Here is a 13,072-nt window from a genome sequence, read left to right as displayed (position 1 = left end):
GGAAATTCAAGTATTAAGTGGAGACATTTTCAAATGCAAAGAATCTAGTTTCTGTACCACATAATGTCTGGACCGATAATCCACGAAAAGCCCAGGACAGGGGACATAGTAAATTTCAATAAACGTTAAACATGAAAGTTTAAAACTCTCAAAGGGATTAATGGACGTTCTGTTAGAACTGTGGTCAACAGTTTAGGGGCTCCCCTTTTAAGGCAAAAAGTACTTATATTTTCACAAGTTTAGATTTCGATGCATTGGATTTTACTGAAGCGTGAGCATGAACAGCTTGTGTTAAATACTTCAGATCAGATCAGTCGCTCAGTCGTGTCCGACTCTTTGCGACCTCATGAATCGCAGCACGCCAGGCCTCCCTGTCCATCACCAACTCCAGGAGTTCACTCAGACTCACTCAAATACTTAGTAACGTGTTAATCATATCACGTGAGGTTTTGATTTTATAAGGCCCTAAGTTGTTAAGAAATGAAACGGAACAGGGACCGCCTGTCAGCACTTCTTCGGTTTTTATCTTGTCTTCAAGACGCACGTGTGTCAATTTGATGGGAAGGTGTTCAGATACGTTTTCCACTGAGAAAAGCACAGGTTTGCACTTGGAACCCGCACGCGAGTCGTCAGCGCCCATTACGTAACTCCACCGCGGTCCGGCCTCAAGACCGTTTTCCGAACCTTCTTCGCGGGGCGGGATAAGGTTACAACGCCCGCGGTCATCCCAGCCTCTGCGAGTTCTGTGTGTGGCTATTAGAAACGTTTACTTTTGAATTTCCCTGAACTGCCGGGTGTGGGTGGTGGCACGGACCCGCCCCGGAAACCTCTAGGCCCCTTCCCGCCATCCGCTGGCCCTGCCCCGCCAGGGGGTCCCCGCGGGGTGGTGGGAAGGCCCGGCCAGCGCTGGGCCCAGGGCCGCGGCGCGAGCAGTCCCCGTTGCCCCTCCCTGCCGCCCTCGGCCCTTTCCCCAGCCACGCCCAGCCAGGCGCGCGGAGCCGACGGTTGCCTGAGGGCCCGATTTTGAATTTACAGGCCCGGCCCCCGAGCTGCGGACTCCTCGTTGGCCAGCAACGGTCACGTGGCGATGCCGGAGCGCGCCGGCCATCTTGGGGAGGGAGCGCGGCGCCGCCGCCCCCGCCACCTCCGCCCCCAGCGGCTCGCAGCCAGCCCGCTCCTCCGCCCTCCTCCCCCCGCCCGCGGCTCTGCGCCGCCTGAGAGGAAACAAAGTGCTGCGGGCGGGAGACTCGGCGGTGGCGGCGGCGCGCGGACTCTGCTCGGCCCTTTCGGGCACCCTCGTCCCGTATTTCCCGAGCGTGTGTGTGTGTGTGCGCGCGTGTGTGTGTGTGATTGTTTTTTTTTTTATAAAGGGCGTTTTATGTTTGATTGATTCGCGGTCCTCCCCCTTTGCCCTTTGTGTTGTAACCCGTCTCCCGCCACCCCCGAGTCCTCCGTCTTTCCTCCCCACGGCGGCCTCTCCGCGAGCGCGGGTCGCCGGTTCGTGCCTTCCTTCCCGCTTCGCCTTCTGCAGCCCCCTCCGTGTCCCGGCGCTGCCCGCGGCCTCCGCGCTCCGCTCTCCCCGCCGATCGCCATGGCGACAGCGACCCCCGTGCCGCCGCGGAGCGGCAGTCGCGCCGGCGGCCCCGCCACGCCGCTGAGCCCCACGCGGCTGTCGCGACTCCAAGAGAAGGAAGAGCTGCGCGAGCTCAACGATCGGCTGGCCGTGTACATCGACAAGGTGCGCAGTCTGGAGACGGAGAACAGCGCGCTGCAGCTGCAGGTGACGGAGCGTGAGGAGGTGCGCGGCCGCGAGCTCACCGGCCTCAAGGCGCTCTACGAGACCGAGCTGGCCGACGCGCGACGCGCGCTCGACGACACGGCCCGCGAGCGCGCGAAGCTGCAGATCGAGCTGGGCAAGTTTAAGGCCGAGCACGACCAGCTGCTCCTCAAGTGAGTGCTCTCCTGGCGGCCGCTGTACCTCACACACGGACCGGGGGGTGCAGCTCGGGCGGGAGGCGAGGGCCGGCATGCCCACGCCGCTCGGAACGGGCAGGGTCTCGGTCTCCAAGAAGAAAGAATCTAGTGTTTTTCATTCTGGGCAAAAGTGCAGAGCCCTCAAGCAGTAGTGATAGTGGGACGGGGATGCACATTTCCCGATCTTGGATTCCTAGTAGGACCCGGCGAAGTGCGTGCGTGGGCCCGCCAACGACGAGCGCCCGGCTTGGGGATTTGGACCGTAAGATCCAGAAGGCTTTTCCGCCCCGGGACTCGGCGGGCGCCAGGTGCGGGGAGGTGGCGTCAGGGCGCGCGCTTGAATGCGCGCCCCGGTTTCCGGCCAGGCCGGAGACAAAGCGTCTGGTGGGTTTGCGGTGCAGGAATGGCTGTCTGGGGAGATCCCGCTGCCCGCTTGGAGAATGAATGAGCTCTGCGCGGGCCGAGAGAGAGGAAGGGGAGGGACCTGCCTCCGGCGTCCCGGTCTCCCGGGGGTGGGACCCGCTTTGGCGCGCTTAGTCTTGGCCCTGTGACATTTTGCTCTCGTTCTGCGCCTGCCTTGCGCACGGAGGGAGGGGAGGAGTCTGAACCGCGCGCCACTGTCTGCTCCTGGCAAGTTGGGTTTTTCAAGCTGGTTAGCTTTGGGGAAAGGTGTCCTTTCTGTGGAGACAGAAGCGGGTCCTTGGATGCTTTGCACAGGACTTCGCAAACTGGGTTCTTGTCTGTGTGGCTACTGCTCTCCGATCGCCGGACCACCTACTCGCCCCCCGGCGACAGTCCTCTCGCCTAACTTTTGCATCGCCAAGCAATAGTCACTTGATTTTTCGAATGTAAGATAGACCTAGCACAGTCCCCTCAACTGTCGTGTTGACAGGCCAGAGAGGTGAAAGGGGTGTTGTATAAATGTGGAGAGTTGTGGTGAGGGAGTTTGTAGTTGTTGCTGTTTAATCGCTAACTCGTGTCGGACTCTTCTGCGAGCCGGTGGACTGTAGCCCGTCGGGCTCCTCTGTCCATGGGATTTCCCAGGGGCAAGAATACTGGAGTGGGTTGCTGTTTCTTTCTCCAGGGGATCTTCTCAATCCAGGGATCGAACGAAGGAAAGCTTGTAATTAATTCTCGTAAGAGAGTGTGAATTATCAGTCCAGGGCACAGAGATAAACTTTGCCGATCCTACCTTGCCTTTGTGAGGCAAAAAATAATGGCATAATTATCACCAGTAGGCAGTTAGTGTTGATGTCACGCTTTAGAGTATTACTGTTTGCCACCAGAATTCCGTTGGTCTCCATCCCCTCTTGCCAATTGAAATTTCTGGAGATACCTGGTTCTGACTTTTACTTTGTGTTCCCCTGAGTGTCTTTCTGTCTCCATCCATGTAAATATCCCTGTCTGGGTCCCTGTGTTTTTGTATATGTGAATTTCAACTTCCCCTATGTTAGATATTTGAAAAACGGTTCAGAAAGAGTATGTACACTTGGTAAAACTAAAATCCTATATAGATTGGCTTATAGTGATAAATGATGTCTCCTGACTCTTTTCAGGAGACAAATCACATTTAGCTCTTTTTGTTTTTATTTCTTTGAATATTTAGTTCCACAAAATAAAAATAATAAGCTGGGACTTCCTGGGCAGTCCAGGGGTTAAGATCCTGCTGAATATGGCAGAATGCATGGGGCACACATGGGTTCCATCCTCGGTGGGAGATGGTCTGGTAACTATTATCCCCGCTTGCCTCTCAGCCAAAAAAAAAAAAAAACTTGTATTTCTGTTTCCTGGATTTTTCATCCTTTGGAGTCAGCTTTTGAAATGGGTCAGTAATCTCACTGCTGCCCCCCTCTTCCTCCAAATTTGTTGTTACTGAATTTCTTATCTTGGATGCTATTGCTTATGTGATTCACCAGTATCATATGTACCACTAAGAAAAAAGAAATTTCAGGGCCAAATATGTAGGACATATCCTGTTGTACCCATCCTGGTTTCAGGGATGTTAACTGTGACACAGATCAAGTATCTGTTATGTGCCAGTCACTGTTTTATGTGGAGGATACAGGGATTAAAAAAAAAAAGTTACTGCTCTTATGTTAATGTAGGGGAGATACTCAGCAAGTAAGTAAGAATTGTGTTTCATATAATCTGAAACATTTTTGGTGCTTTTATTATCTTTCCAGAAGGCATCCACCTGGAAGGGTTTTTTTTACGTAGTAACAAGACTGCCACCTGGCTGACTGTAGTGGTAGAAGGCTCTGCATGGATTGTAAAATGCATGCTGGTTTCAGCAAGATGAGAAAGTGAAGAATATGTGTATTATTAGTAGAATCAATGAAATCAGTGTATGTGATATAATGCTAGGGTAACAGATACTCAGTTCAGTTCAGTTCAGTTGCTCAGTCGTGTCCAACTCTTCGAGACCCCATGAATCGCAGCACGCCAGGCCTCCCTGTCCATCACCAACTCTCAGAGTTCACTCAAACTCGCATCCATTGAATGGGTGATGCCATCCAGCCATCTCATCCTCTGTCATCCCCTTCTCCTCCTGCCCCCAATCCCTCCCAGCATCAGAGTCTTTTCCAATGAGTCAACTCTTCGCATGAGGTGGCCAAACAGATACTGCTGCTGCTGCTGCTGCTAAGTCGCTTTAGTTGTGTCCGACTCTGTGCGACTCCATAGACGGCAGCCCACCAGGCTCCCCCGTCCCTGGGATTCTCCAGGCAAGAACACTGGAGTGGGTTGCCATTTCTTTCTCCAATGCATGAAAGTGAAAAGTGAAAGTGAAGTCGCTCAGTCGTGTCTGACTCCTAGCAACCTCATGGACTGCAGCCCACCAGGCCCCTCTGTCCATAGGATTTTCCAAGCAAGGGTACTGGAGTGGGGTGCCATTGCCTTCTCCGCTGAGGACTTGACAACTGAAAACAGTATTTTAGATGTCTACTGGGATTTGGTAGAAAAATTGCTTGATATATATCTATTGTATATTTATATATGTAGAGCCTATGCATATATTTTTTTTGTCAGAGCCAGATATATTTTCTTTTTTAGTAAGTATCAACTCAAAACATGCCACATTTTACTTTGATATTTCAATCCTTTTGTTCTTAAATAAATAGCCTTCCATCTTTCTTGCTGATTAAAGAGAAATTTTCCTTTAGTGTATCTTCAGATGTTTTGAAGATACCTAGTTATGATATCTGGAGAAGGCAATGGCACCCCACTCCAGTACTCTTGCCTGGAAAATCCCATGGATGGAGGAGCCTGGTAGTCTGCAGTCCATGGGGTCCCTAAGAGTCGGACACGACTGAGCGACTTCACTTTCACTTTTCACTTTCATGCATTGGAGAAGGAAATGGCAACCCACTGCAGTGTTCTTGCCTGGAGAATCCCAGGGATGGGGGAGCCTGGTGGGCTGCTGTCTATGGGGTCACACAGAGTCGGACATGACTGAAGCGACTTAGCAGCAGCGGCAGTTATAATATTTATTATTCGAGGCTACTTCCTTTCCCTGCTCCTAAGACATGGTGTGCAACTAACAGACTAATATACCTGATTTAGATCCAGTTTCCTCCTGTGTCACATATTTTTGGTTCCTTGGTTCCTTCATGCATTTTGTTGGGAGAAGCTTTAAGTTACTTATTCAGAAAAGATGGCAAGAGTTAAACTTTCCAAGTCTTGTACATCTGAAAATAACTAATTTTTGTCTCATGCGTGATTGATAGTTGGGCTAGGTATAAAATTGCACTTCAGAATTTTTCCTCACAGCTTGGAAGGTATCATACTGACCCATTGTCTTCTAGCCCCCAGTTGTTATTGTCTATCTAATGCCAGTCACAGTATTTTTTTTTTTTTTGGTAATTGCTTTTGATTTTCTTTTCCTCTCTGAAAGCTTTGGGATTTTCTTTTATCCTGGTTTTCTGGGATTGCATGGTGATAGGTCTTAGATATGGATATCCTCTTTTGCATTGTAGTTGTTATGCATCTTTTCTATTTCAAGGCTTGATCTTTATTTAGCTCTGGGACCTTTGTTCCATATGTTTTTTGAGTTCTATTTTCTTAGTTCTCTCTTGTTAGAATGTTGAAGTCTTGGGTATCTTGTTTTCTCATAATCATTTTTTTGTTCTGGAGATCACTTTGCTTTTCTCTAGCTCGGTAGTGACATTTTAAAGGCAGAGTCATACTTTTAATTCCAAGAAATCTTTATACAGATATTTCTCTGTATTCAACTTGTATCTGTTTAAAGATGTATTATTTTCTTTTATCTGTCTGAGGGTAATATTTAGTTTTCTTTTTAAAATTCTCTTCTGCTCATTGGATTATCTGTTTTTCTTCCCTGGTTACTTGTTCTTTTGTTTTGGTTGGTTTTTTTTTTTCCCCTACTAATTTTTGTCAATTGCTGATCCCTGGTAGTCTACATTTTCAAGTGAAGGACTAGGTAATGCTTTAAAATGAATGTTGGATTGTTTAGGTAGCTCCTTCGTACTTTTCTGAGTGAAAGAGCAAATTAGGACTTCTTTATATATGAATGGAATGTACTCTTGGCCCACTTGTTGGAAAGCCTGCATTTATGTTAAGGTGTGCCCAAGAGGGTGAGGTGCAAAGCTGTTTCATGGGTTAATCATCATTTTAATTCTGCTTCACTTTCTCTTGTAGCCTTTGTGTGCATGGTCTGTGATAGGTACATTTGTCTACATTTCATCTACTAGAAATTTGTTGAAATGTTTGCTAATGAGCCCTTTTCTGTTCAGTTTGATCCTGTGGGTTTATTTGTTGTTAACTGCTTTTTTGGTCAAGAGTATAGTGGGGAGATCAATGCATGGAAGTCTTGGAAATCATTTAATTTTGAGCAATGTAATTGAAGTATAATTTGTAGGATGACAAAGAAGTAATGTTTTATTATCTGGGTCCATTGAACTCTTTTATTTATGAATAATTTTCTCTAACTTATTTGGAGTCAAAGTCTTTGTAATTAGTCTTATCATTTGGGTGTATTTAGGTTAGGAAAACAACTCTCAAGAGAATTATACATTCAAAAATTACTTAGTTCCTTTTTGATTTTTAGCATTCTTTGTTTTAGTCTCACCTCTCCATGTGTGGGTCCCCAACCAGGGATGAACCCATGTGCCCTGCAGTGGAAACATGGAGTCTTGACCACTGGACTGCCAAGGAAGTCCAAAGACAGAAGAATTCTTGGAGACGCTTGTCCTGTTAGAAAGAATTTGACAACAGTTTCTGTGCAGGTGGTCTCTTGCATGGAAACTGATCTCATATCTCAGATACAGCTACTTTGATTCACTCCAAGAATCCCTTGGACTACAAAGAGATCCAACCAGTCCATCTTAAAGGAAATCAGTCCTGAATATTCATTGGAAGGAGTGATTGGCCACCTGATGTGAAGAACTGATGCATTGGAAAAGACCCTGATGCTGGGAAAGATTGAAGGCGGGAGGAGAAGGGAACGACAAGAGGATAAGATGGTTGGATGGCATCACTGACACGATGGACATGAGTTTGAGTAGGCTCCGGGAGTTGGTGATGGACAGGGAAGCCTGGTGTGCTGCAGTCCATGGAGTTGCAAAGAGTCGGACACGACTGAGCTACCAAACTGAACTTAAAGCCTAATTATTTAGTATGTTTCATTGGAAGGTTTTTGGGGAACACTTGCAAAAAATGATGATGCATACCATCAATCAACACTTTAAACAAAAAATAAAAAATGGATTTAATTGAGAATTTCAGTATTAGCTAATTATGCAGAAAAACTAAATATAAGAGATAATAATGTTGAATGATTGTTTAGTAACTAATTACATGGATACATACTTTTTTTTCCTTCAGTGGTATAAGTCCACAGTCTTTCATGTAAAACTCACATGGCCACATGAGTTTGGAATTAAAAGCAATTCCAAATGTAAGAAGGTAATAGGCATGTACTGTATATGACACCCCCAGTGGGGTCTGGGGTAGCACTCTGTGAAATAGATATTTCTGCAAGGAAAGATATTAATAGTCACAGTAAGTGGAGAAAAATGTCTAAAAATAGCCTCATATCCATTCAGGTCAAATTTTGTCACCAAATGAATTAATGAAAACATAAGCATTAGAGCTCTGGACTTAGTTATAGGAAAGGAATGATTTATGTTTTTTAATTGACTGCTTAGTAACTTCACTTGGCTTATCAGGTTCTAGAAGTTGTACTCTATTCATCAAACACAAATTTGATTGATTGATTCATAGTAGATATTCAAACAATGCAAAATTAACTCTATAGTGATTTTCTCTTTTTTGAGAATTATGAATAATTAGGAAAGTGGAAATGCGAGCTCAGTTCAGTCGCTCAGTCATATCTGAGTCTTTGCGACCCCATGAGTAGCAGCACGCCAGGCCTCCCTGTCCATCACTAACTCCCGGAGTTCACCCAGACTCATGTCCATTGAGTCAGTGATGCCATCTAACCATCTCATCCTCTGTCATCCCCTTCTCCTGCCTTCGGTCTTTCCCAACATCAGGGTCTTTTCAAATGAGTCAGCTTGTCACATCAGGTGGCCAAAATATTGGAGTTTCGCTTCAACATCAGTCCTTCCAGTGAACACCGAGGACTGATTTCCTTTAGGATGGACTGGTTGGATCTCCTTGCAGTCCAAGGGACTCTCAAGAGTTTTCCAACACCACAGTTCAAAAGCATCAATTCTTCTGCGCTCAGCTTTCTCACTGGAATGTAACTAATACAATGGATGCTGTAGGATTGTTTGAGATGCTGAGCAAGTCAACTTACATTTCTTCATTTAAAAAAAAAATTTAAAAGGATATCCCAGGAAACTTAGTTTAGTATATTATAGATATTAGGCTTCAAAGCCAGCGTGTTTTCATATTAATCTTTGAGGTACTGGACAAATGTTTTGTTAAAGTGGAATTTCATATCTTTTCAAAAGTTGGTGCTTTTTAAATATAATTTTGTGAAAAGAATGTCTTTTCTCCAAACAGAATAAAGTTTAATGTTGATTGTATTTTTTCATGCTGCATATGCATCTGAAAATATGTAGGCTTCCTACTTCCATCCCCAAGCAAATTTTGAGTGGGATAGGTTTCAGGTTGAGGGGATCAAGCCTACATAGTATATTCCTTCAGGAAAATGACATTCCTCTGACTTTTGCTTTGTCAGTACATTAGTAAGGAAACTTCTGTTGGAAAATTTGGATTTGTGTGTCTTCATTAAAAATTGTGTACAGGTGCTGATGTGCTACTTACAAGTATGATTGGGACACTTGTCAATCATGTGTCTCATGATAGCCTGAGATATAGTAGTACTTCTTACTTTTTGTGATTTGGGACAGATAACTTCAGTTCTTTGAACCTTCATTTCCTCATCTGAATAATTGGGATAAGATGTAAGTAGTCGTTTTCTGAATCTCAGGAAGAATGAAGAAACTCAGACCTTTTTCTAGTATTTCATTTACTTGTCTTATATTAATGGGTGGGTTTTTAGCAGGATTGGCAATTTGAAGAAATTAGGAAGCATACTGAAATTCAATGTAAATCACATAAGCTATTTATTTTTCTCTTACTTTTCTCAGGGGAAAAGGAACTTACTGTATATTGGACTTACTGTATGTATTCATTCTGTTGACGTTATACATATTTTGGTCACAGAATAAAATTTAGGTGCATAGACTAAACAATCTTGCGGGTTGTTTTAAAATTCATATTTTCTAGTTTTCAAATCTAAAATAATAAATGCTAATCTGCTCTAGGAACTTTTCTTTGTATGTAGTATAGTTAATTGAAAAAAAAAAAACTCCAAAAACCTTGATCTCATGTATTACTTGGTCTTCTGTTTATGTCCTGATTTTGCCCTGGTAGAAACAAGTTGCCAGTAACTCCCTAGCCTTAATATGAGAGGTATACAACTTCATGGTAAATATCACTTTAATTTTCAAGGGAAGAATGGGAAGGATTGCTGCCTAGAATTGGTATTAAAGTCTAGGCGGCAGGTTCTAAGTAATGAAACCATCATGATGCTTCCTTCCCATGCTTTCAAAGGATGTTTGGTAAAGCAAGATAACTTTTGGAGTTGTTTATTTAAACTAGGAGGATGGACTAGGTATTCTTTTGGTGTACCCAGATTCAAGGAAGTAAACACACGGAATGAAAGATGAAGCTCTATAAAAACGTGCTCCGTGTTTTTCCCCTCTATACGCTCCATATGCTTGTTCTTTTCATTTGTCCAGATGACGTCACCGCAGGTATTTTTGAATTAGGTATCTTTAGACTTTTATCAGAGAAGGCAATGGCACCCCACTCCAGTACTGTTGCCTGGAAAATCCCATGGATGGAGGAGCCTGGTGGGCTGCCGTCCATGGGGTCGCTAGGAGTCAGACACGACTGAGCGACTTCACTTTAACTTTTCACTTTCAAGCATTGGAGAAGGAAAGGGCAATCCACTCCAGTGTTCTTGCCTGGAGAATCCCAGGGACGGGGGAGCCTGGTGGGCTGCCGTCTATGGGGTCGCACAGAGTCGGACACGACTGAAGCGACTTAGCAGCAGCAGCAGCAGACTTTTATATCATCACTGAAGATGTATTTCTTGCACGCACAGTAAGAATGAGCCCTAAGTATCAATTGTGTGACAGGACCCCCTTTAACTGAAGTTGCCAGTTATTTCTGGGGTCCAGGGTTTCCTAATCGGAGTTTTTAACTCTCTACCTCCCCCAGTATATCTTTCTGATAAAATGGTTTGTGCTTTGGCAGTTATTGTTGGGGAATTTATATATATATATGTATATATATTTTGCTACACAAAAATTATATGTACTCTGGAAAATAAATTTTCCTGTTTATATCCATATAATTAAAAAAATGGGTTCATGATAAATATTGATGCATAACCTTCTTTCATGCTACACTGCTTTGTGAACTTCTTTACATGTCAGTACATGTGCTGTATCATCATTTTAAAGATACATCAACAGCCTTTAGGGTAGGATTAGTTTACTGTGACCAAGGATGTAGGGTTTGCAGTGGCTATATCTACCTAATTTTTGAGAGGTCATAGAGGGCCATGATTTATCTTCTCACTTGCTGACAGTGTAAGATTTTTTTTCCTCCTGGTTAACCTAAAAATGGTTAAATGTTAACTAATTTATTGGTTAAATGTTAACCACTGCATAAAGTAATTACAACTTTGCCAATTTTTGATTCCGCTGACAGTATATGGGTGTACTTTTCTTGTTTCAGAGAATTTATTTTTAGTTTCTGGGGGTTTCTTTTAGTTCTTGATCATTTTTATTATTATGGTCATGTTGCAAGCATAAAGGAGTAAAGATTCACATTTGGGTCACAGTCTTAGGTTTTTGCTAATGTCTTTGCTGTAGACCTGAATGAAAGTGAGACTATCCCTAGCTAGTATGTTTACTTGGTCCTTTTAAAATAAAATTTTCCCTTTACTGCATTTGCATTTATTGCATTTATAGAATTACAGCATTTTTACTGCTAGGAGGAGACTTGGATCATCAGGTTTATCCAGCCCACTTGGTGGGTTCGGAAATTGAGACCTAGAGAGATTAGAATACATGTGCAAGATGCAGGACGAAAAGAGCTAATGTTTATTTTGTGCTTCTTGTGTTTGCCAGATACTGTGCTAGATGCTTTACAAATACTGTCTTTTAAGCCTTACGATAACCTTGTTCAAAGGATGAGGAAACTGGTGAAGTAACTGAGGCAGCTGTTTGACATACTAAGGCGATATGCTAATACCATATCCAGGCTTCCCTGGCGGCTCAGTTGTAAAGAATGTGCCTGCCAATGTAGGAGACACAGGTTGGATCCCTGGGGTGGGAAGATCCCCTGGAGGAGGAAATTGCAACCCACTCTAGTATTCTTGTCTGAGAAATCCCATGGACAGAGGAACTTGGTGGGCCACAGTCCATGGGGTCACAAAAGATTCGGACATGACTTAGCGACTGAGCACATAAGCGTGTGCTAATACGATGTAATCAGTGCTGTGATAGCAGTATCCTCATGCTGTGGGGGATGGGGCTGCCAACCACCCAGGGCAGAGTAGGAGCTTGTAAAGCTGCTGCTGAGGAGAATTGGGGGAGGCAGGGAAATCTGAGCTGAATTTTGAGATCTAAGTAGAATTGGGGGAGGCAGGGAAATCTGAGCTGAATGTTGAGATCTGAGTAGAATTGACTTCTAAATGGAAGACTTTAGAAGGGCAAACTCGAGCTGTATAGATGTATATAAAAACAAGGTGAGGGAGGGTTTGACTTCAGGTAGTGAAGAGCCTCAAGAATTTCAGGCAGAAGACTGACATGATCAGTCTGCCTTTTGTGTGGAGGAAAAAAAGAGTAGAGGTAGAAATACGAGTATGAGCATGTGGGGTCATGGCTCCTGAACTGAGGTAGGAAGTGGGAAAGGGCAGAGGTGGATTGAAGAGGTACTGAGTGTGCGAGGTTAGGGAAATTGGAGTCTTGGGTGATGGCTTCCATGCATGGGCGCTTGGTGTGATGGAGTTGCTCTTAACAGAGGCTGGCAGGAAAGGACCAGATGTGAAGCGTCCTACTCAGAATTAATGAGAAGTTAATGGTGTTAGTCAGTTAGTTTTTGCTAGATTGCTAGGTGGAGATGCCAGCAATTTGGAGGACTTCTCTGGAGCTCTGAGGAGAGACTTGATTGGAGATACGGTTTTTGGAGCCTGATAGTGAGGGGTAAAGAGAGAGAAGGACAAAGTCAGACATGGAAAACGTCTACATGTGAGGATGAGGTAGAGGATGGAAAACCTACAGCTAAGATAATAAGTAATAGCAAGAGAATTAGGCCCAGACTTGAGTCATGGAACAAGGAGATTTACAAAGGAATGTTAGTGCAGTGCTGGTTTGATAAGGCCTAAAAAGTATCCATTGACTTTCGTTCATGGGAGCGTATTGTTGACTGAGAAGCATCTAATGCTAGTCAAAGGCCACTGACCATTATTAAGGAAGAAATGGGAATAAACATATAGGTCACAAAAGCTGCTTGATGTGAAAGGAAGAAGACGTTCTTAGAGGTCGATTTAAAGTAGATTTTTACTTGATGTTTATGTAGTGAAACATTGGAT

At 44.3% G+C, this 13,072-nt stretch overlaps 1 protein-coding gene across 2 annotated transcripts in view; it reads left to right on the top strand.

Annotated features, from left to right (window-relative positions):
• Positions 1–1,155: 1,155 nt before the first annotated feature.
• Positions 1,156–13,072, top strand: part of LMNB1 (lamin B1) — a 52,841-nt gene continuing 40,924 nt past the window's right edge. Inside the window, exon 1 of one of the 2 annotated variants that reach the window (XM_070793228.1) lies at positions 1,156–1,950. In XM_070793228.1, coding sequence (XP_070649329.1) covers positions 1,592–1,950 — 359 coding nt within the window. In that variant the 5' untranslated portion in view covers positions 1,156–1,591. The remainder of the gene's footprint in view (positions 1,951–13,072) is intronic. The other variant, XM_070793229.1, reaches the window with a different exon arrangement.

Source organism: Bos indicus, chromosome 7 (assembly GCF_029378745.1).
Source record: "Bos indicus isolate NIAB-ARS_2022 breed Sahiwal x Tharparkar chromosome 7, NIAB-ARS_B.indTharparkar_mat_pri_1.0, whole genome shotgun sequence".
Taxonomy (NCBI): domain Eukaryota; kingdom Metazoa; phylum Chordata; class Mammalia; order Artiodactyla; family Bovidae; genus Bos; species Bos indicus.
Note: the sequence above shows the minus strand (reverse complement) of the source record. Positions and strands in the feature narration are given on the sequence as shown.